General features: G+C 39.3%; 1 protein-coding gene and 1 long non-coding RNA gene across 11 annotated transcripts in view; one reads left to right on the forward strand and one right to left on the reverse strand.

Moving 5' to 3' along the window:
- cspg5a (chondroitin sulfate proteoglycan 5a) overlaps positions 1–20,861 on the reverse strand; it is a 66,483-nt gene that overhangs the window by 14,504 nt on the left and 31,118 nt on the right. For all 10 annotated transcript variants that reach the window (XR_014876794.1, XM_085176853.1, XM_085176849.1 and 7 more), the window contains exon 3: positions 6,587–6,775. Coding sequence is in view for 9 of the 10 variants with exons in the window: in XM_085176853.1 (XP_085032979.1) it covers positions 6,587–6,775 (189 nt within the window). In the remaining variant the exon portion in view is untranslated. The remainder of the gene's footprint in view (positions 1–6,586; positions 6,776–20,861) is intronic.
- LOC146508785 (uncharacterized) lies at positions 19,198–19,817 on the forward strand. The gene is made up of 2 exons (XR_014876798.1): positions 19,198–19,734; positions 19,765–19,817. It is a non-coding gene; the product is annotated as an uncharacterized LOC146508785 (long non-coding RNA).

Here is a 20,861-nt window from a genome sequence, read left to right on the forward strand (position 1 = left end):
ATCTAATCTGTCTCCTGAAAACGAGGTGTACTGCTGTGAAACAGACACAGATACACTCTGGCTTTTCTTTCATCTCAGGAGAGAAGCAGCAAAGAGGAATTCCCTTTCTATTTTCTTCCACTTCAACTTCTTAACTCAAAGAGATGTGTGTCTCAGAGGTCAAAGCAGACAGTAGCAGAGTTTCATAGATTTGTGTCTTCTCAGCTGTTATTTGTCCCACGCACATATTAACCTTTACCCTGAGCCTCTTAACATTTTAAATCCTTTCTTATCTGTAGTTAAACAAAGGCCTGGGATCTACTTACTACACAGACACACAAAAAACACTACTGCTTCTCTGATCCGCATTCCTGAGATTTATATTTGATGAACCACAGAACAGGAAAAACAAGGTAATGACAGGAGAGGGGGAGACACTGAAGTGCATCACCAGCTTTGGACCGTTCACTCTGCTCTCTTTCTGCCAATGGCTGTTAAAATGCTGCACCTAAGATAACAAATATATATTTACATACTTGGTGCAGACGTTTGTGCAGATTCACAAATGAAAAACATCACAATTAGCCATATAGCAGCTACAGGTATCATGACGTTTTCTACCTGCCTAAACAGGCTTTCCTTAATATTATTTCCTTCATAATAATGAGCCCTAATATATGGAAGCCCGTTTCCGCCACTAAATAAAAACAAAAAAACTAGTATCCTTAACTCAAAATTTTGAGAAAAGTAACTCGAAATTTCGAGAAATATAACTCAACATTTCGAGTTACTTTTCTCAAAATTTCGAGTTAGCTCTGCCAATCAAAAATCTACGTGGATGAGGTCGCTTTCTTGTTACCCGGAAGCATATGGTGCAGAGGAACGCGCACTCAAAAACGGATCCCAACAAATTGGCGCTTTCGCGAGTACGTTTGCTGATAGTAACACCATGTGATTCAGCTAATAACACAGGGATTTCATCATTTGTGAAGCCACGCTGAAAACACTCAGCAATCTGTGCATTCACGACTGGATGTAATACTGGTAGCTTAGCTGTAGCATTTGTAGCTGAGGGCTTCAGCTTCCGGGTAACAAGGAAATGACGTCATTCACGTAGATTACTGGTTGGCAGCGCTAACTCGAAATTTCGAGGTACTTTTCGATTTATTAACTTAAAATTTCGAAATTTCGAGAAAATAACTCGAAATTTCGAGAAAATAACTCGAAATTTTGAGTTATGGATCCTTTTTTTTTTAGTGGCGGAAATGGGCTTCCACACTAATATATCCTACAGGTTTGGTAATTTCTGATTATTAAAAATTGCCAGTGACAAGTACAGGGGGTGATAAATTGGTCATTAAATGAACACACTGGTAAAGCTGGAAATTAATATCAAAGAATTAAATGTAATAAACAATAAACTGCAGTATAACGTAATAAAAACATGCATATGTAGTCTGAGCAGTTAAATACATAACTTGAATCTATCAGACAGGTAAGGGTAATGAGTATAGTGCTTATGATAAGTCAGACAGACCAAGGTTGAAACAGTCGTTCTGGATTTTGAAATAATATCCACATTATTTGTCTTGAAGAAGGTCTGGGTGGATGGATGGGTCAATCGAACGTCATACTGGTGCTGTCATTTTGATTGAATTTGTCTTATTGTTACTGTTATAGCATCTACTGATGTTTAATTCTAACAAATTAGCGTTTATAAACTTAAACATAATATTTCCTAAAAGTGAAACCAAGTTTGTTTTTTTGGGGTGGGGGTGAATAATAACTATGTAACAATCGATTTAGGATCCTATGTTTAATCTCATTCCAGCATTTGTCATTAATGACAATGAGCAGCTTCAGTTAGTATAAACAGCATTACACGAACAAACTGGTATTCAGCTTGATTCCAGATAGGTAATGCCTATAATTTGATCATTTAAATACTCGAGATAGAAAAAAGCTCATTACTGTTCAGACAGATGAAATTCCCTGAGGAATTTGAAAATGCTTCATAACACTTCATCAATCTCTTCCTCCTCCCTCCCGTTCTCTCTTTTTTCCCCCTGCTCCATCTTCGACCAGGATGTTGGGTCTGATCTCGACTGCGGCAGAGAAACACTGCAATTACCCAAAGCAGATGGGGGAGTGTGGGAGTCTCATGTATTCATGAGGCTTGTGAGAAGCACACACTCTCCTCTGTGTCACGTTGAGATTTTTTCTCTGTATCCGCCCTCTTTTATTCCTCTTTCACTTTCTCTTTCCTGCAACAGTCCCTCTGCCTGTTTCATCCTGCCCTCCTTTCTACTCTAAAATGTCGCCCTTCGCCTCCTTTTCTCCTTTATGCTCTCTTGCTTCTTTCTCCTTTCTTGCTCCTCTTCGATTTCTTTTGCCGACCACTTGATGAGGCTCTGTTGTCTCTTTCATGCTGCACCCTACTGCTCACACCCCTCAGGTCGCACAGCTGTATGTAGGTCAACCCCGCCTCCGCCTGTTTCTCCCAGCCTCCCTCCCCTCTGCCTGATCAGACTGCCCTACTTTCAGCTGGATCCAGAGTACCACTGACATCACCCTATCCCCCCCTTTTTTAATTTCTGCTCACTAGCATTACAGCTGCTACTGACTGCACTACTTTTCCTTCTCACCATCATCCTCATCGTCCATAATCTCCTCTACCATGACTAGCAGGAAGATAACCTTCTCAGTGAAGCTAAAAATAAACACCGTAGCGTGGGATCTGTTGATGAGGAGTCGGTCCTCGGGTTCACATTTGCATCCGTGATGCTTCTCATCCACGACGGCTCCGTTGCTAGGGAGATCATCACTAAAACGCCAGGACTGGCAAAGCAATGCCGAAACAACCCCCACCCACTCTTCTTGTATTCAGTCCAGCCCTGCAATCTGTCTGTCACTCTCTTTTTCTCCTTCGCTGTCCTGTATATCAAAGAATCAGCCTTTTTTCGCGTTGTGCATTTTTACAAGTGTGTCCCGTGGTTACAGAATAAGGTCCCTCATTGACTCCATAAATTGTCCTGAACACGACTAACAATGTGTGTTTTAGAGGCCAAAGCAGTTCCTATATTAGCACATTTTTAGTTAATTCTTTGCAACACATGTATATATACATATACAGGTCTTCAAATATCCCAAGTATTATCTTCAGTGGTCAGGTCATTAGATACATGGGAGTGATCTGTGCAATCTAACTGAATCCAGCACAGCTCTTCTGCCCCAGTGTTTACTGGTATGACACACACTCACATAAAAACACACATCTTATAGGTGTTAATTCAAATCATTCAGGATGCAATGCATTAAAGCTGTGAAAAATGACCAGGATGTTCAGGAAAATCTCTTTTATCAAAATAAAATCCATTAGTTTGTTGTAGAAAGGTATCAGCATCTTTTAATATGTCACTTTTTCAAAATAAAAGCCCCCAATTACTTTTTTAACAAAAAAAAAATGCAGAAGTGTTTCTAATGTTCTGACAACATATTGCATTTTGAAGTATGCACAAACGTTTCTCATTTTTAAGTCTTATTCTTTAATGTTTAATTTTCTTATTTCTTGTGATTAAACTAAAAACTAAACATTTTGATATTCATTACTTTTGGTTCAATCTGCAAAACTTTACATCTGAACTCTTTAAGAGCTCTCTATACACTCTAGTTACATTAATGTAATTAAAGCTGCAGTGCAGAGTAATTACTTCAGTGACTGACTGAAAAAGAAATGCTAATCGTTCTCCAGTATCTCAAGATCCTTTTCCAAATTTTTTAAAGCAGTTCAAAAATGAGGCAGGTCAATTAACCATAAAACATTAGGCTGAAAACATTTTTAAAAATCTGAACCACATGAAACCATTCAACCACAGTGGTGGTCGAGAATCCTTCACATCAAATATGCTTCATGCATCAAAAACACTTGCGATGCTCCAAAACCAGAACAAAACCTTTCCTGCTTTTCTTCTTTGCACTGCCTGCCGCATCTATCTTGTCATCAGTTTTTCAGCCGGCTGCTCGCCATCAGCTCTCCATGCCGCCCCTCCCACCCCTGGCTTCCTCCTGCATTCCTTCAGACTGTCCTCGTCTCTTTGCCTTTTCTTTGTTGGCTTTTCCCTTCTCCTCCTACTTTTATAACTGTATTTTAATTTTTTCTTATCTTCACTTTAAATAGCGTTAAACTATTCTCTGTCCTAGAAACTGGATTCAGACTAACCTCGATTTTTGACTCTATAACCAAGCATCCTATTAACCTCAAAGGTTTAAGTCTATGGTAAAAGGACATTATTCATTTATTTCCACTGTTGTCAAACATTTTGACACGTGTTAAAAATACACGAATTAAACACAAATAAAAAAATCAGTTGCTGTAATATTTAAGCTAATTTTTTGCCTATATATTTGTATTCTCCTTGCTTTGCATGACTCTCAGTTCAAAATAATCCTTATATATCTTACACTGGACCTTTGTCTAGTCCATCTATATGAAACAGGTGGTTTTAGTTCATCCCCCCATATGAAGCTCACGCTCTGTCTTTGACATCAGACAGTTGAAAAGAATCTGTGTGAAACTGGGTGTTTAAAACATTGTGGTGCCCGAGCTTTTGGCTCACAAGGATTAGTTCATTAGTGCATATATATATATATGTATGTGTGGCTAGAATTGAATAGAAGGTGGCATAACATGACTTACACAGGTGCCCTCATGTGAAAAGGAATGTTTTCATATGACACTGTGCAGACCTGATTTCCTGTCCAGTACACCCTGTGATTCTAGATCCAACCTAAGCACCAATAAATCAAAATAATCAATTACTGTGTGATTTGGCAGTTTCTGACATTGCTGTAGAGGTATTTTAGTCCACTCTTTTTTAAGTTGTTGCTTTAGCTCATTTAGATTTTTTAAAATTCACCTTTCCACCATTCTGTTGTAGGTTTTCAGTTGTGCTTAGGATCATTGCCCAGTTTCTGACAAGCTTTATACAGAGGTCGTGATCAATTCAGTGACTGGCTGCAGAACAAGCCCAAATAACCACCCAGCGAAACATTTGCATGTCGTGATTGTGGTTATGCAGTCGCTGTACTGCTGCAGAAAAGTTGCAGTTTCACTCTTTCGTCCTTGAGCTCAGCACTGAATCTCTTTTACTTCAAATGTTCTGAGTCATTCTTTCCTGAAAACTTTGCTGTGAGATGTGAGAAGAAAAAAATAAAAAATAAAAATACACGAGCATTTTCTGCAGCCCTGTCTCTGAGAGAGGAAGACTCATGTTATTGTTTACCTCACCTGCCTTTCTTTTTTTACGTTTCTAATATTTTCTGTAATTCTGCTACGAGCCTCTGACAGTTTACGAAATCTTCACTCGCTGTGATTTCAGCTCCCTTTAATCACCTCTAAACATCTAAATTAAAATATTAAAATGGTGCAACATTCTTAATTAAAATGTAACTTTTACAAAAAATAGAAATTGTTTCTCAAATAAACTCAAGTTTGGGTTTGGGTCCCTCAAATTAATCAGAGATTGTGCTCTAAAAAGGGGCAGGATCCCTCAATGGGAGGTGCTTATCATACTCATTGAAATTCTGCTGTTCTTGGTTCTTATTATTATTTTCAGTCTTTGCCTCCTGTTGATCAACATGTTTCACAGCCAAACTTTTGAAAACAATCCTGCTGCGGTTTCAAACTCCAAAGTACTTCTTATTGTACACTTGCTCAGACGTGCTGGTCCAAGGACCTTGCGAGCTCAGATATTTCAAACAGATCTTTTTTAGATTCTTTCTACCAAACTTATTTTCCCCTGTGCTCTCTGTCTGCATCAGCCGCTCTCTGTCATTTCACACAAACACAAGCCAGGGTGGCACTTTGGCCCAACGGCAGTGCCAGCCAAGAAACTGTTTTCTGGTTGAGTCATCGATGGAGGGAGTAATGTACTGCAGCTGAGACACAGTGACTGCCGAGTAGCTGATAATAAATCTCCTGCATCATATTGCCCAAAGGCCCCAGTTTTTAGTTTTGTTTGACTGACTTTTAAAGAAAAAAAAGGCTTTTTTTTTAAATAAAAGGAAGGTTTTGAGATTTTGGATTATTCGTTATCAGTACTGAAGAGTTAGAAGGGCAAAAATATGTGCAAAAATATGTGAACAACAGTACAAGGTGAGCTTTGCATATCAAAGGACTTGGTTGTGTCTGCCTAGCAGCACTTCTAAAGCAAAAAGTGACTCCAAATGTTACTTTGGCAAGAGCCAAGTCACCCATTCCCACATATATAATGAAACACTTTAAAAGTATTTATGAGAATCTAAACTAATAAATTACTGCTACTCAGTGAATATTTTTATGTAGGATGATCGTGGTTTGAATGTTTATTCAAGATGTCCTGCCCTAGTTGAAACAAAATGCATTTGTTTTTGTCACTGTTTATGATCATAATTATTTACTGGTTTGTAAGAAACCAGTGCGCCCTACCCATTTTGGCCCCAAAATGCTCTCACTGTCTCGTTTACCATACACACATCAGCGGTACTAATCTTTAGATGCTGTTATTTTGAGGCACAAACCAAATAAGGGTAAAAAAACCCAACTTTTTTTCTTTTGTCGTCTCCTCACCTGCGCTTACGCAACTTCTTATTCTCTGTCTTGAGCACGTGGAGCTTCTTGGCGAAGCACACGATGATCATGAAGAGCAGCAGGACCACCAGAGCCGAGGCGCCCACGGCCAGACACATCACCTGGAACTCAGTAACCACCGACTCGCAACGGGCACCCTTGTGCCAGATGTAATCCTGGACGTTGCATCTGAGGCAGACAAAGAGGTTTCAGAGGACAGGTTGAGAGAGAAATTGAGTCAGGTGGAATTACGTATATAGAGAAAAATCGGGGACAAGGGGAGGAAACAGAGCAGAACAAAAGGATATGACCGGGACGATGAACAGTGAAGAATGTGAAATGAAATAAGTTGTGAGCAGAAAGGGAAGGAAAAAAGAGATCAGTGAGTTAAAATCATGTCTTACCAATTTCTGCGAGTTTTGTGTGCCTGTCAGTTTCACGTTTTAGCCAATTACAGGTTTGGCTTTTAAGAATTATTTAATGAACACACATGCTGTGAATGCCTCTGTACTCAAAGTCTCTTCATTAAAGTTCAGGATTTCCTCTCTGCTTCTGATTATCTTTAATCAGAAACAGAGAGATTTGGGAATTCAGGAGGCTCTTAACATGCTGCCAAAAGTCCTCCAAATGTTCCACAACATGATGCGTGTTACATAAACCTTCAGCGTAAAGCCATCTACTAGAAGAGCGTTTGTCGCCGGCAGGTTTGTGAACGCTTTATTGAAAAATATACAAAGTCATCACTATGTGTGTCTGAAAATAGAAAGTGAAAAAGGAAAAACAGCCTGAGGTGATTTTTTGTTATAAACACACTCGCTGTCAAACAAAAACACACGCATACACAGTCAGAAAAGATATCGGCGTTAAGAACATGTAACACAAAACATATGGGCAACCATGTGTGGATGTATATTGTGTGCACACACACACACACGTCGACACACACACAAAAACACACACAGCTGCCATGCAAGTCCCAGACTCCCTTCATAGCCATTTGGCGGAGTACGGTGTCCGCCCGGGGACATAAACGGCAGGGGCAGATGGCTTTGTCTACAGACTGTTTGGCGTGTGAAATGGCAATGACTATTTCACCAGTTAATGAGACTGTGATGCTGCAGAGAGGCGCTACCTCACTGCCACAAGTGCAAAAATACCGATGAAAAAAGTTGAGGTTCATTTTTGCCTTAAAGGACTTTTGCTTATTATCCCGACTATGCTCAGTGACGTCTAGATTAATTTCACCCATTTGTTTTCCTGCCAACAGTTAAATGTGGAGATCAATAGAACTAATGTGTGTGTGTGTGTGTGTGTGTGTGTGTGTGTCATAGAGCTAGAATTGTGAGTTATTAAGCTTAGCTGAGCTAGCTTTGTCTAAACTCACAGCTTGTACAAAGAAATTCAACCATTCTCATGTTTATAAAACTACATCCCAGAATAAAGAATGGTCATCATCTCATCATTGACCAAAAGCAGCCATTCATAATTTAATTTGTCTGATGTGTGAATTATTATCAAGCAGTCCTAAAATGGTACTGATCCATCCAAACTTTGACAACCTGTGATCTAAACTTAAAAATGAATGACTCTACATATGTTGATTAGGTGTATTTCTGATATTTGGACAGTAGATTAGATTGAATGTTTCCAGTTGTTATGCTAAGTGTAACAGGGTCATACATCACATATTGTTATAATTACACAAAATGTGTTCTAAACCCCCAAACCGTTCCTTTTATACCTGACTTTTAGGACCTCCAAGCCTGTAGTTATGTTCATTATCAGTTAGAGCCCCTCATTCTTTTCTTCTTCTTCTTTGGTGCAAACCTATAAATACAATGTACCCCTTTTGCCTCTCCCCTTTTCTACAATTCCCCTGTGGGAGAGGTGAGTGTCATTTCTTTCCAACACTTTAAAACACACATATAATGCATATTTAGCCACCTGGATGTTTCTGATTGTGATTTTAGTTCAATTATTGTCATTATTAAGCCTGTTTTTTTGGTAGATGTTACAAGTGTGTAGTATGTATGTATCATAAATATGTTTTAGGCGCCATAAATGCTAGCATGAATATATACTCCTTGCTAGCTTGGAAGTTGTGGTGGGTTGAGCTAACCCTCTTCCCCACTGTTTGTATTTGGTCGTAGGAGCTGGAGTGGGAAAATTATTTACTTGGAGGTCTTTCTTGCTTTTACCTTTTTTATCAGGTATGTCGGATTTCATGTTGTTGTTTTTGTTTTATCTTATGTCAAATATGTTACGTGTAAGTGCATACTTTATGTTTAATGTAAAAATAAATGCCAGCCCTTTTCTACAATTCCCCTGTGGGAGAGGAGCTGGAGTGGGCAAATTATTTACTTGGAGGTCTTTCTTTCTTTTACCTTTTTTATCAGACACAACGCAGAATCACACCGGTTACATAAGCTGAGCTAATTGCAGCTCTGATTTGGGTATATATGATTGCATTAACCATTTTAAACCTTCCACGGACTCTAGATTCAGAAAAGGCCATGTTGTAACCTTAATTAATACTCGTGTGGTAGCCAGTTGACAGCTTTGGCTTTGGCTGCATCTCCCCTACTCTCTGTGTCACGTATTGTATCCATAGATCTACAGATCTACACAAACGGAGGACCATAAAAGTGATTAAAGGTGCCGGTGGTGCTCATACCCTCTGACTGAGCTCCATACATGTTAAACAGGCTTCTTTCACTGGCTCACTTCCTGTATCCTTCCTGAATCCTTGATGCTTTTATTTTGCCAGCTGAAGGAAACACTGGCAACGTGCCAGGAGACGTTTTGAGTTCGGGCATATATTGAAGAAAGAGAAGCGATGAAAGCCATTATCACTTTTTTAAAAATGTAGACTTCACTGCATTCACTCTCAGAGTGTTTCTGCATTCATACAAGAGGTTTATGTAAGATGGATAGAGGGAGGGTGTAGGTGGGGGAGAAAGGGACGGATGCATAAAGGAAGAAGGCGAGCAAGGATGTGCTAGTCACCATGGCAACCCAGCTGAGCGGCAAACAGAGCAGACGTGAGGCTGACATGCCATCAGACACATACATCTGCTCTGAGTGGTCCGGAGGGACACCATTCTGTGTTAGTGGCCAGTTCCCCGTTTATTTTCTCCCACTCCCTCCCTCACTCCCCCTCCTGCTTCTTCACTCCTGCTGCTTGTCTTCTTAAAGATTTCTTTTCTTGTTCAGTGGCTCTCTTGTCTCTCCTTCCTCCTCCTCCTCCTCCTGCACTTTGTCAAGCGCCTCCAGCTGAATTATGTCTCTCCTTTCAGTTTGTGCAACTGTATTTTTTTTTACTCTTTTTTTTGACGTTAGGATTGAACACAGCAGTCCGAGTCGAATATCGTAATCTTGTCATAGTTGTAAAGGAATGAGCAAAACGAAAGCCAGCAATGACCCTATCTGTAATGAGTGTGTAGCCAAAGTCTGAGAGAATGAACAAAATGAGAGAACAGAATTTAAATTTACAGCTCAGCTTGCCTCCAAAACTCCAACTGAGACAAATTCATCAATAATCAATCATTTTAATTTAGTGTGTTACCATGCTAACACTTGTTATTATGCACTCACTCTCCTGCCAACACATTCCCATTGTAGCCCATCAACGTGTAAAATACTTTACACGTTGTGTCAGAAGCTGCTAGGACAAGGATACAAGCAAGGTGTCCTTTGGCATCGGTGCTTTGATGCACTGGCTGTGCTGATATTGAATACCAATAATTAATAATTATGTTTGAAAATGGGACAGTTCATCAACAGAGGGGCTGCAGTTGCTGTCCCTCCTTTGAGGTTTAAGTTCACTTTTTGCTACCCACACATTTAAGGCTTTAAGGACACGACACTTAATATGACACATTAACAATAATGATAAAGGAACAAGGAGAGCAATATTATTATTAATGATATCCTTTAATAATGACCAGGGCTAGGACTAGGACACTCATCTTTCAATTCAATTCAGTTCAATTGTATTTATGTAGAACCAAGATTTTGGTAAAAGTGGGAAAGAAAAACTCCTTTTTAACAGGAAGAAACCTCCAGCAGTACCAGGGAGGCTCAGGGAGGGGCGGGCTAGTTGGGGTTGAGGGGAAGGACACAGAGCCATTGATTTAGGCACCAGTGCCTGTGTCTGTCTCAGAGACGTCAGTACTTGATGACCTGGGATTGAGAACGGGGCTCACTCTGTGATGTAAATAATGACTCTGTGACACAAGATATCCTCCAGGAACTTTAAGGAGATTTTAGTTTAAATTCTGATCGTGAAACAGAAGACCTAAGCAAATAGCAACATTTCTCTTATATCCAGTGTGTAAAGTATCCAAATGACTTACTCTGACAGAGGAAGGTCTTTGCCAATCAAGCCAATACAGAAACCCATGAAATCCCGCAGTCAGCTGATGTCATTTTTTGTTACTGTTGGGTTAGGAACCATGAAAAGGACCAACTGAGATGTTTGTGGGAAAATCCATGCCATCAAGACTTCAAAGCATCACAAGTAATTATTAAGTACTGAATAAAAGCCTGTTTTAAAGTTTGATTGCACTTGGAATCAATTAGGAGAAAGAAGGTAGAAAAGTAAAAAGAAATGACTGAAAGCTGAACTAACAGCTAATTCCATTGTTTTTGTGGGATGTGTTGACAGCAAGAATGACTCCGGCTTCCTCCATTAAGATTGTTGGAACACAGCTTAACAGGCTGACACAGGAGGAAATAGCTCTGCTGGCTTGGCTTGGCTGAATTTTGAAGAGAATCTTTAGGATTGAATTTCCTCCTCCAAAAGTCTCGCGTCCCCACCAGCTGCAAAGAGGTGAAATCAAACTGGAAAAGACCCTTGATCAGGGAGGAAAAAACTTTTACTGTTAAATCTCCTTCAAAAGCACCCGACTCCACCTTGGCTGAGATATGACAGACAGCCTCCCTCATTCCCAGTCCTTCCTTCTATAAAACTTCCCACATATCCCACAGCCCTTCCCTTTGTGTCCCACAGCACAGTTTTTTTCCCTCCCTAACCCGTCATTATCTCCCTTGCCGCGGCTCACCACAGCCACATTTAAAGCTACGTTGTAGCCTGGCAGTAATATATCAGAGTTAGACTTGGGGCATCCTGAGCCACATTACAAAGAGCTAACAAATCCTCTCAATATTTACCTGATTATGCTGGCCTGCTGTGCTGAGTGAGGCAGACAGAGTTTTTATTTAACTTGCAGAGGATGACAACAGTGCAGAATGGCTAATAGGACCCCCTGCTAGCTTTGATAAGGAGTAATGGAGGGTGAGAATGGAGGATATGAGGGGGGTAATGAGAAAAAAGTTAGGGTAGGACAGGGAACTGTGCAAGAGCAATGTTGTCCTCGGGATTCCCATATGCTTGTTTGCCATTCACCTAGGGACCATTTCTGATCCGAGGACACCACAAGGGTTACGATCGATGGATTGGAGCCAAAAGCAGATACTGCTGCCATTTACCATTTTGGACAAATCGTCATACAGCTCCCAAGCAATATAGCCTAACTTGCTCACCTTAAAACCAGGTGGACCCATGAAGAACTATGATAAGCATATTCAATGTTTAGCAGTTGGTATCCCGTGCTTTCTTCTGCTTTTGTTGTTTAATACCCTCCTGAAGGGAAAGTGATTATTTTGCAGAGTAAGGAGAGAACAAGCAAAGGGGAGATGCATATTTTATCAGGGTCTTTGGAAGGTTAGAGGGAGAAACAACCAAACATGTCGTATCTAAAAGAGCTGGATCGGGGGTGACAAGAGAGAGCAAAGCTGGGTGTTTCCTGAATATTTTAGCATAAGTCCCAGATTTGCATTAAAAGCTGTGCTTTTTTCAAACATTGTTTTCCTTGAAGCAAAACACATTTTCTGATGCAATAACTCCAGAATGAGTATGAAGGGAAAAACTGAGTCATTCAGAAAGAGGTGAACGTCAGGATTAAAGGCCAGCGGAGGACAGGAGAGGGAACGGCACGCTGTGTCTGAAAACTATAAAACATAAGCTTTGATATTGGCTCTGAAGCAAAACTTTGAGTTTCTGTTATTGAATGAAAACAAACATTCTCATTTTCCTAAGGGCTCTGGGAAGGTTCAGACAGAGGACAGGACTATAAAACTGGAGCTGGTTTTAAAACGTTGACGGAAAGAACGAGGAAACACCGTGGATGCAGAGAGAATCTCATCAGACTAGAAACTTAATGAAGACGGAGAGTAAAAGTTCACAGCTTCTTGGTTTTGTTTTACCAAGGAAAATATGTTTGAATGGGCTAGAATCAAGTAGGGTACATGAAAAATACCCTTGACTTCACCAGCGCACTCAAAGACTTCTATATGTACGGGACTCTGCTTTCTGTGTAGTCAGAAACACCTCAGTCCAATCAAGAATTGGTGTGGAGTTTCTTTGATTTCCAAATACAACCACTTCTTAGTTAACTTGCACAGTTTTTTTAAATACTCGACACAAAGCCTATTCTATTCTATTCTATTCTATTCTATTCTATTCTCATTCATCTGTCTGAAGAAAGTTGTTTGAAGGTTGTCAGGCTGTAGAATGACTCTAAAATCAATCAAACACGTCCCTGCGGGTACTGAATGACACATAAAGTCCCATTTCAGATTAAATCTATCTACATATATAAACATACTAAGTGTTATAAAGTGGGACAGATAAGTCTTCATTTAGACAGTTAACAGTTAATATTTGGTGTGTGGTTACCAAATTATGGTGCTAAAACCTTTGTTGAGGCTTACCTAGTTTCTAACTTCCCCGCCATAGTCCTAGAACATGAGCAATGTCTCGACAACTGTAGTTTAAAGAAAATCTTTCTGATCTTGGCTCAATGGAATTAGCTTTATCGAGCTTTTCATACACATATACAATGACAGAATCAGTAATCTCTAAGAGTTGGTCTTGAGTTTGGATATTTTCTATGTTTTGTTCTTGTAACAGTAACAAAGACTTATTTGACTCATAAATGCTTTTAGATCTTCTGCTTTCGCTCCACCTGAGCACCGGTTTCTGATTAAAAAACAGAGTAGGTTATTTAGCCCAACTTTACACTGTTTCAATAAACTGTTGTGATATTTGTGTGCAACACCATGCAGCTGAAAGCGTTTACACCTTTCACCACTTACTGGCTTTTCTGCTGTTATTTTAATCACATGAGACACAAGATAATCAGATAGGAGACAATGAAAAATAAAACTGATTATTAAGAAGGGAGCTCTCTGCAACAACTCAAAAAATAAAAGAGATAAATGAACAAAGAGACACTGTTTTTGTAATCCCGGCCACTTTGGTTTATTAATGTGCATTGTTGTATTATTTCAGGTCAGATGCTTTTTGTCTTTATCAGCCATCCACTTAGAGTTCCCTGAGGCATCACATCATCTGCAGTACATTCAAAACAAACCAGCTTAAATAAAATATCACCACATCGGCTTCCATTATGCAGATGAAACCATTATAGCCTCATTAGCAGCCACAGAGGGTTAAAAACTGGACCATTCAATCATCCAGCGAAGGTAAATCCTTGAACTGAAAACAGAACGGGATTTGAAATGTCACAACGCGATCACTGTATTACATTTGGCTTAAAAATTTTTAGAAAGAGTGTTGCTTAGAGGCATTGTGCTGGACGAAGTTGCTCCAATTTCAGGGTAAAGCTAGGCAAGGACGCACATATATTGGTGCATATGCTTGCCTGCTTGGAACATCTAAATATAAACACCCAATTAAGCACATTCAGTTGGCTTGTCACATTTACATACCATTTTCTGCAGAGTTGCTTGACTGTAAGTACTCAGATTCCTGCTATTATAAATAAACTGAGGCTGCTTAATGTTGCAAATGAGTCACTCAGCACAGAGCTGCAGACATGATTGTAACCAGAACCTATTTACATAAAACCCCTGTATCCCTGGAGAGCACCCACGCAACACTATAAACTGCAAACCAATTACAGATTTGCAGATGTGTCCCGTGTCACACTAACTATAGGAATTATGTGGGGGATGTGTGCATTGAAAGCTCCTGTGTATGTGACCCTGAGAGGAATACAGTAAATTAGATCAAACGATGCTCTGGGTTTCCTAAACAGGCTGACAAATGGATTCATCTTAATGCAATTAAATAATGAAATGAAAAAAAATGAAATGTTGGTGAACAGATAACAAAATCCACTTACTACCACTAATGTAGAGAGGAGATCGGACCCAGCATTTATTTCAGCTGAACTTGACCATTTCAGTGCAGCTAGTGTTGTTAGTATAGCTGAGAATAAAAATAGATAGCTTGAACCTTTGGCAGCCAAATCCAACCCACCTTATGTTTATGTCTTAAAGAGTCTAAGATGAAGCACTAACCATACTAGCTGAGCTACATTGAGCACTGTGGCTCCAAGATTATAAGCAAAACCTATTTTGTGGGGATATAAACATATGAAACCGGCATTAAATTTGATTCATCTCAAAGCTGATTCAGGCTACTAAAGTCTCTAACTGGATTTTCTCAGTGTTTTTTTTTTTTTTTTTTTTTAGGTTTATATGACTGCAGATGGTTTTGATTTTATTGGATTTTTGCTTAAAAAAAACAAAACACCACCAACAACAACAAAAAAACAGCAGGTGTGCAATCACATTTTTACCTCTTTGGCATTTTTACTGCATTTTTTCAATTGTAGTAAAGTGTCGTGATTATATTCTTAAATCACAACTTCTTTTGCAATTCAATCATCTTTTTGAGCATCTGGTTGAATTTTGTGGAAAGGGGGGAAACTATGATAGAGCACAAAAAAATGCAGGAGAATAGAGACTACTACTTTCAAAATAAGAGCATGCAGAAACCAAAACAGAGACAGAGAGATATGATGGACTCTGAACAGTGATTAATAGATTAATAAAACCTGCATTGGATTTTTGTGTGTGTGTGTGTGTCTGTTTGCATTTCTGTGTACATACAAGCTAATAATCGAAACATAGCTAACCTGCAGCTAGACAAACCTGGCCAAAAACAAATTTGTGAATATGTATGCAGTGTGTGCATGTGTGCAGCCAGCGTTTCATTATGTCAGACAAGATTTTTGGCAAAAACAAACTGTGTCTGTTAATGCGTGCGTGTCTTTTTTCCCTGGCGTTCTCCTCAGCTGTAAATCTCCTGTGTGTTTGAACACCGAGCTGCTTCCATGACCCCCACACTCTGTGACTCTGAGGTGATCCCTCATGCACCCATAATCCAGTGTGAGAGCATTTGAGTGTTTGTGTGCATCTAAGTGGGTATTTTGTGTGTTTCCATGATCTGATCATGACATCTTAAATGAATGCGAACTGCTGTTGGTTCTCAAAACCTCACTTAATTATATCAAGCTGCAAGACGCACACACAGACACACATACACTAGTAAACTCGACCTGGCTCGCCCAAGTCGTTTCCATACTGGCAAACATTATAAGGTTCTGACTCATTCTCTCAGTCAGTTTCCCCTCCACCTCCTCTCGTTTTCTCTGTCCACTTCTCCCTTTATATCTGTCTCCTTTTTATTTCATGCCGATAGTTTCTCGCTGTTTTCCCCCTGATCACTCTTTTGATTTCCTTTGTATGTCACTTTCTTTCTCCTTCCATTAATCTGCTTTCCCTACCACAAGCAGAACATAAACACTCTCTCCTCTCCTCTCTTTCTCTTTCCCTGATGCGTACCCTCGCTCTTCACTCCCTCAGATTTCTCATCTGTTTCTCCGAATATGGTCCTTTCAGTCCTGCAGCTCCAGAGGAGAAGGCAATTTATGGCACTAATGCTGTCAGATCCCATCAGTCAGGAGGACAAGGGAAGCCAGCACCGGAGATGCCTCAGATAGCTTAAAAAACAAGATATCACATTGCAGTATGTTTATAACGACTGAGGTTTAGAGATAACATCTCACAAAATCAAAGCAGTCACAAATGCATGTGCAAACTGAAGGCCACGTAAAAATCTAATTTGCTTAAACAGAGTAAACTTGACCAATAAAAATGTGATTTTAGTTGAAAAGAAAATGACAGCTCTGACATGTGGTGGCTCAGCTTGCTACAGACAGGCGAGTGCGAGTGTGTGTCCAAGACAGCTCAGTCTGCAGTGGAGCTGAAACTTCTCAGGAACTTCCATCTGGTGTTAATGAAACATCTCCAATCTTCAGTATTTAACACGTAAAATATATATTTACATCCGTACATTGACCTTGACTCTGAAGTACAAATATACAGCATAAAAAAGGGATATTCTAAGCAGAAAAGGCTCAAATATATCAACTTTTAGTCTATGGTATTGATCAAACTACTGCTTCCTATAAGTCCTATAAAAATGAGTGTGTGCCACACATGGTTGCATTATTTGAAATGCAGCAATTTAGGCCCACAGCACTTTGCTGTAAAAGCAGAAAACTAGCCTAAGATAAGGAACAAGATCAAAACTGGGGGACGTCTTTGTTATTAGGCAATAGTGCTGTGAAAGTGCATCAGCATATCAAGCTGCAGCCAACAGTTTTCAAAAGCTGTGACATCCCTTTTAACGAGTAAAATCAATAGAGTGCCCATTTAAAGTCATTCTACCAGCAGTAGCTGTTCTGTCTGTGTTTCATTCAGTGAAATGTATAGTTTGCCTTATTATTATTTGCTAAATATTAATAAAAAGTATAAATTTAGAAACTGTTCAATAGCAATCATCCATATTCTAAACTGTTTATACAGGTCAGGGTCACTAGTTGGGTAGAGGTTACCAAGCAACCATTCATAGTCACGTCCTAACCTACAGCCAGTGTAGAATAGAGAAAGAGACAACCTACGCAGACACGGGGAGAACGTGCAAACACCACACAGAAAGGGATGGTGGATTGGTGCATTTGAACAGATCATTTTCTTGCTTAAAGAGGTAAACAATGCTAACCACTGCAGTGCAGCCCATACCTTTAAGCACTGATGATGAAAATGGAAAGCTTTGCACCTCTGCAGGTATGTAATTCTATCTGTAAAAGAGATATGATGGGCAGGTCTGAGGTCAGTAAAACACACTTCAAAGGGTCGTGAGTTTTACTGCAGAGGGTCAAAGGTCCAAACATTCATCCCCCGTAATTGAATTGGCTCCATGTCCTGCTCCAACTCCAACACACATGCACAGAAATGTACAACACACACACACATACTCACGATTAGACATACATGCAAACTTAGTCACATGTGTAATCAGACGCACACACAGACGAACATATTGGTCCTCATCTGTGCCAGCGCTCTATTGACCCACATTGAGCTTTTGCCCAGCAGTCAAACGCCTCTCAGTATCTCTCAGCCCTCATCTGACTCACTCTCAGGAGGTTCATCAGTGCTACTATCTGCTGACTGAAGCCCAAAATCTGCCCTAAATATCTGGATCACACTGTCCGCTTAGCAAGAGTTTTTCAGCATCGCTGAGTGAGCTTTGCTCCATTTCCCATTCAGTCAAAGATATTTGTAATCTGTTGATTTCATGCAACACAGATGATTATTTCAGTCGTGCTTGGTCCGTAATGGCTTTTTTTTTAGGGTTTTATTGATTTGGAAATTACTATACTAAAAGCAGGTAAAATACTTGAGATTAAGTCTATGTTGTAATTCTCTGAGAGCCAAATTGACACTTGTTTGCATGATGTTTGCATGACGTCTGCGAATAATAGTTTTTATTCAGTAGGTTAAGCACATTAGCACTGAAAACTGCAAAATTTTGCAAATAATTTACTGCAGGTTTTAAGAAGAACTGATCAAGTTGAAGTAAAGCATGTGCTCAAACTCATGGTTTGAGCATCTGTGTGACATATATTTGAACACCTGCTCATGCCTGTGAAGGTTCGTATGGACGTCTAAGTGCAGTCCAAAATCTGAGGCTACATGGGATGCCTATGTGCCTGAAAAGTAAACTGGATGCTTGTTGTGTGTACAATACTTATGTCCTGTTGTTTATACTGCACATTGACAATCACAAAACAGAGCATCACTTCCTGTTGCTGTCAGGACGTTGCCATTGTGTTGTCTAGTGCACATGTGTTGAACGTATTCTTCTAGAAACACCCGTGATTGTAGTATAGAAATATGTATTCACCCCATTTTTTCATATCGAGATCAAATTTGGTGAACTACAAATGTGAATTAGCATCATTACATAAAAGCAACGATACCCTTTAAGGACTTAGACCGTCCAGAGACAATGCAACCCAGGATTTACAGCTGTGGTGCACCATCCACTTTTGCATAATGTGAACTGATGTGCATCATGAGACATACTGTTCAATAATCATGGCCAGTCAGTCTCCAGAAATAGATCAGTTTATAAAGTTAATTGTCTACTTAGCACCCATACCAGAGAGACAGCTAAGTGACATTTAGCAGTGACTAACTCGTCAAGCTCATAATACCACATCTAAATCTGAATTTACATCAACCACATACTGACTACTTGATTGATTCCTGAATCATCCCCAGTAATAAAAAATATATAAAAATACTTGAAATCGAAATACTTGGGATGGGTTTTGTTCTGTTAAGTAAACTTTGATGCAACGTCATTCAAACCAGACATTAAATCAATCGTCTCTTCTTTACAACACCACTACCTGCAATACATTTTCCCAATTGAACAGTGAAATTAAAGAATACAATTCTTAAGTATTTCAGGAAAGTGAGGTAAACAACAGCTAAGAAAGAAGTCATGACCAAATGGGATAAAAGGCAGTCAGTCCCACATTGATGAGATGTGATGTGGTCCGTTAAGATAAAGTAAGCTGAGGGGATAAATCGCTGACCTTGTTACTTTAATGCAGGTAAACCTGGGCTTTTTATTCACAATGTTACATTTTTGTTGGAGTGCAGCCAGAGTTTTGTGAGTGTGTTTGGTGTGTGTGAATGAGAGCAATATTTTGAGTTCCAGTGGTGGAGCTGATCACCATTGTGCATAAATTTGCATGTCAAGCAATGCAGCTGTTCAGCAACTGGAAGTAGCTTCTCACCGATTGGTTGATTCCTTTCATAATTAAGGGAAAATGCGTGTAAAATCACAGATGAGCCACCATCAGAGATCATTGGTGTGCTGTGGTTGATTTTTGTGTGGTAGATTATTGGTTTTGGTGTAGCTGTTTTCCTTTTAACTGTTTTAGTTAGTAGCTGCTTACAAAACGCAGAATCTCTGTTTGTTTGTTTATTTGTTTTTTTTAAATATATCACAGAAGAGAGAAATGCAAGATTTTGTGATGAAATCATTAAACGTCCGCTATGGACACACAAATTTTGAAAGTTCATACAATTAACCTTTTGCAAGCTGCCTTGACAACGCTGACCTTTGAGTGAACGAGGCATCAAAGAGATCAAAACAGAGAAGTCTGATGCAGATTAGTGGCTGTGCTGCATCAAGAAACAGTCGTGGTTATGAAGACTGTAACAAATAGTAAATCCTTTAAATATAGTGAAGAAACTTTAGTGCCCATGCTAGTAAGTTTAAAATGCCAGAATAAAATACACACATTAAGAAAATGAGGTGTTCGAGTGTGCTGTTGTGTCAGCAGTTAGCTCATCAAATATTAAATGTACAGTCAGATTAAAGCAAGCAAGAGCAACAAAAACTGCACAAGAAATGATTACAATTATTGCATGATGAAAGAAAACACTCAGTGCAGAGTAGGCGTAAGCACGGAGAATTTGATAATGCATGATTAATATAGCATATTAATAATTAATAGTTATTAATTAAGTATATTAATCTTGAGCTGCATCGACTGTGCCTGTTTCAAGTTACATAAATGCAAGCTTACCACAGCTGCAGTGCTGCATATCGGCCGATCTCAGTACCAGCCAACATGCGCTGGTGAGGGTCCACCTGGCCCACCAAGTACAGCAGCATTACTAAATGTACCCGTGTTAAAGATGCGCGAATAGTTAAGTATTTGGTTTTCAAATAAATGGATAAATAATAACATATAATATAATAAAAATTAAAATAAAATAAAATATTAGGTGATCAACAGCCTCAAAGACGTCATTTATTGCATACTGAAAAATACTTAATAATATAAAGATGAAAAAGAGGTCAAAATAATTCTCTCTTTAAAGTAGGTGCACAATGTGGGTATAAATACAGTGAAAATAATTCTGTATGATTAATTGTATGATTAAAGTATATTAAGTTTGAGGTGCACTATAAATAATATAATAATTGATTGACTGATCATGCTATATTCATCCCGAGGGAAATTGGGAT

The sequence above is a fragment of the Neolamprologus multifasciatus genome, chromosome 11 (genome assembly GCF_963576455.1).
Source record: "Neolamprologus multifasciatus chromosome 11, fNeoMul1.2, whole genome shotgun sequence".
NCBI classification, from domain to species: Eukaryota; Metazoa; Chordata; class Actinopteri; order Cichliformes; family Cichlidae; genus Neolamprologus; species Neolamprologus multifasciatus.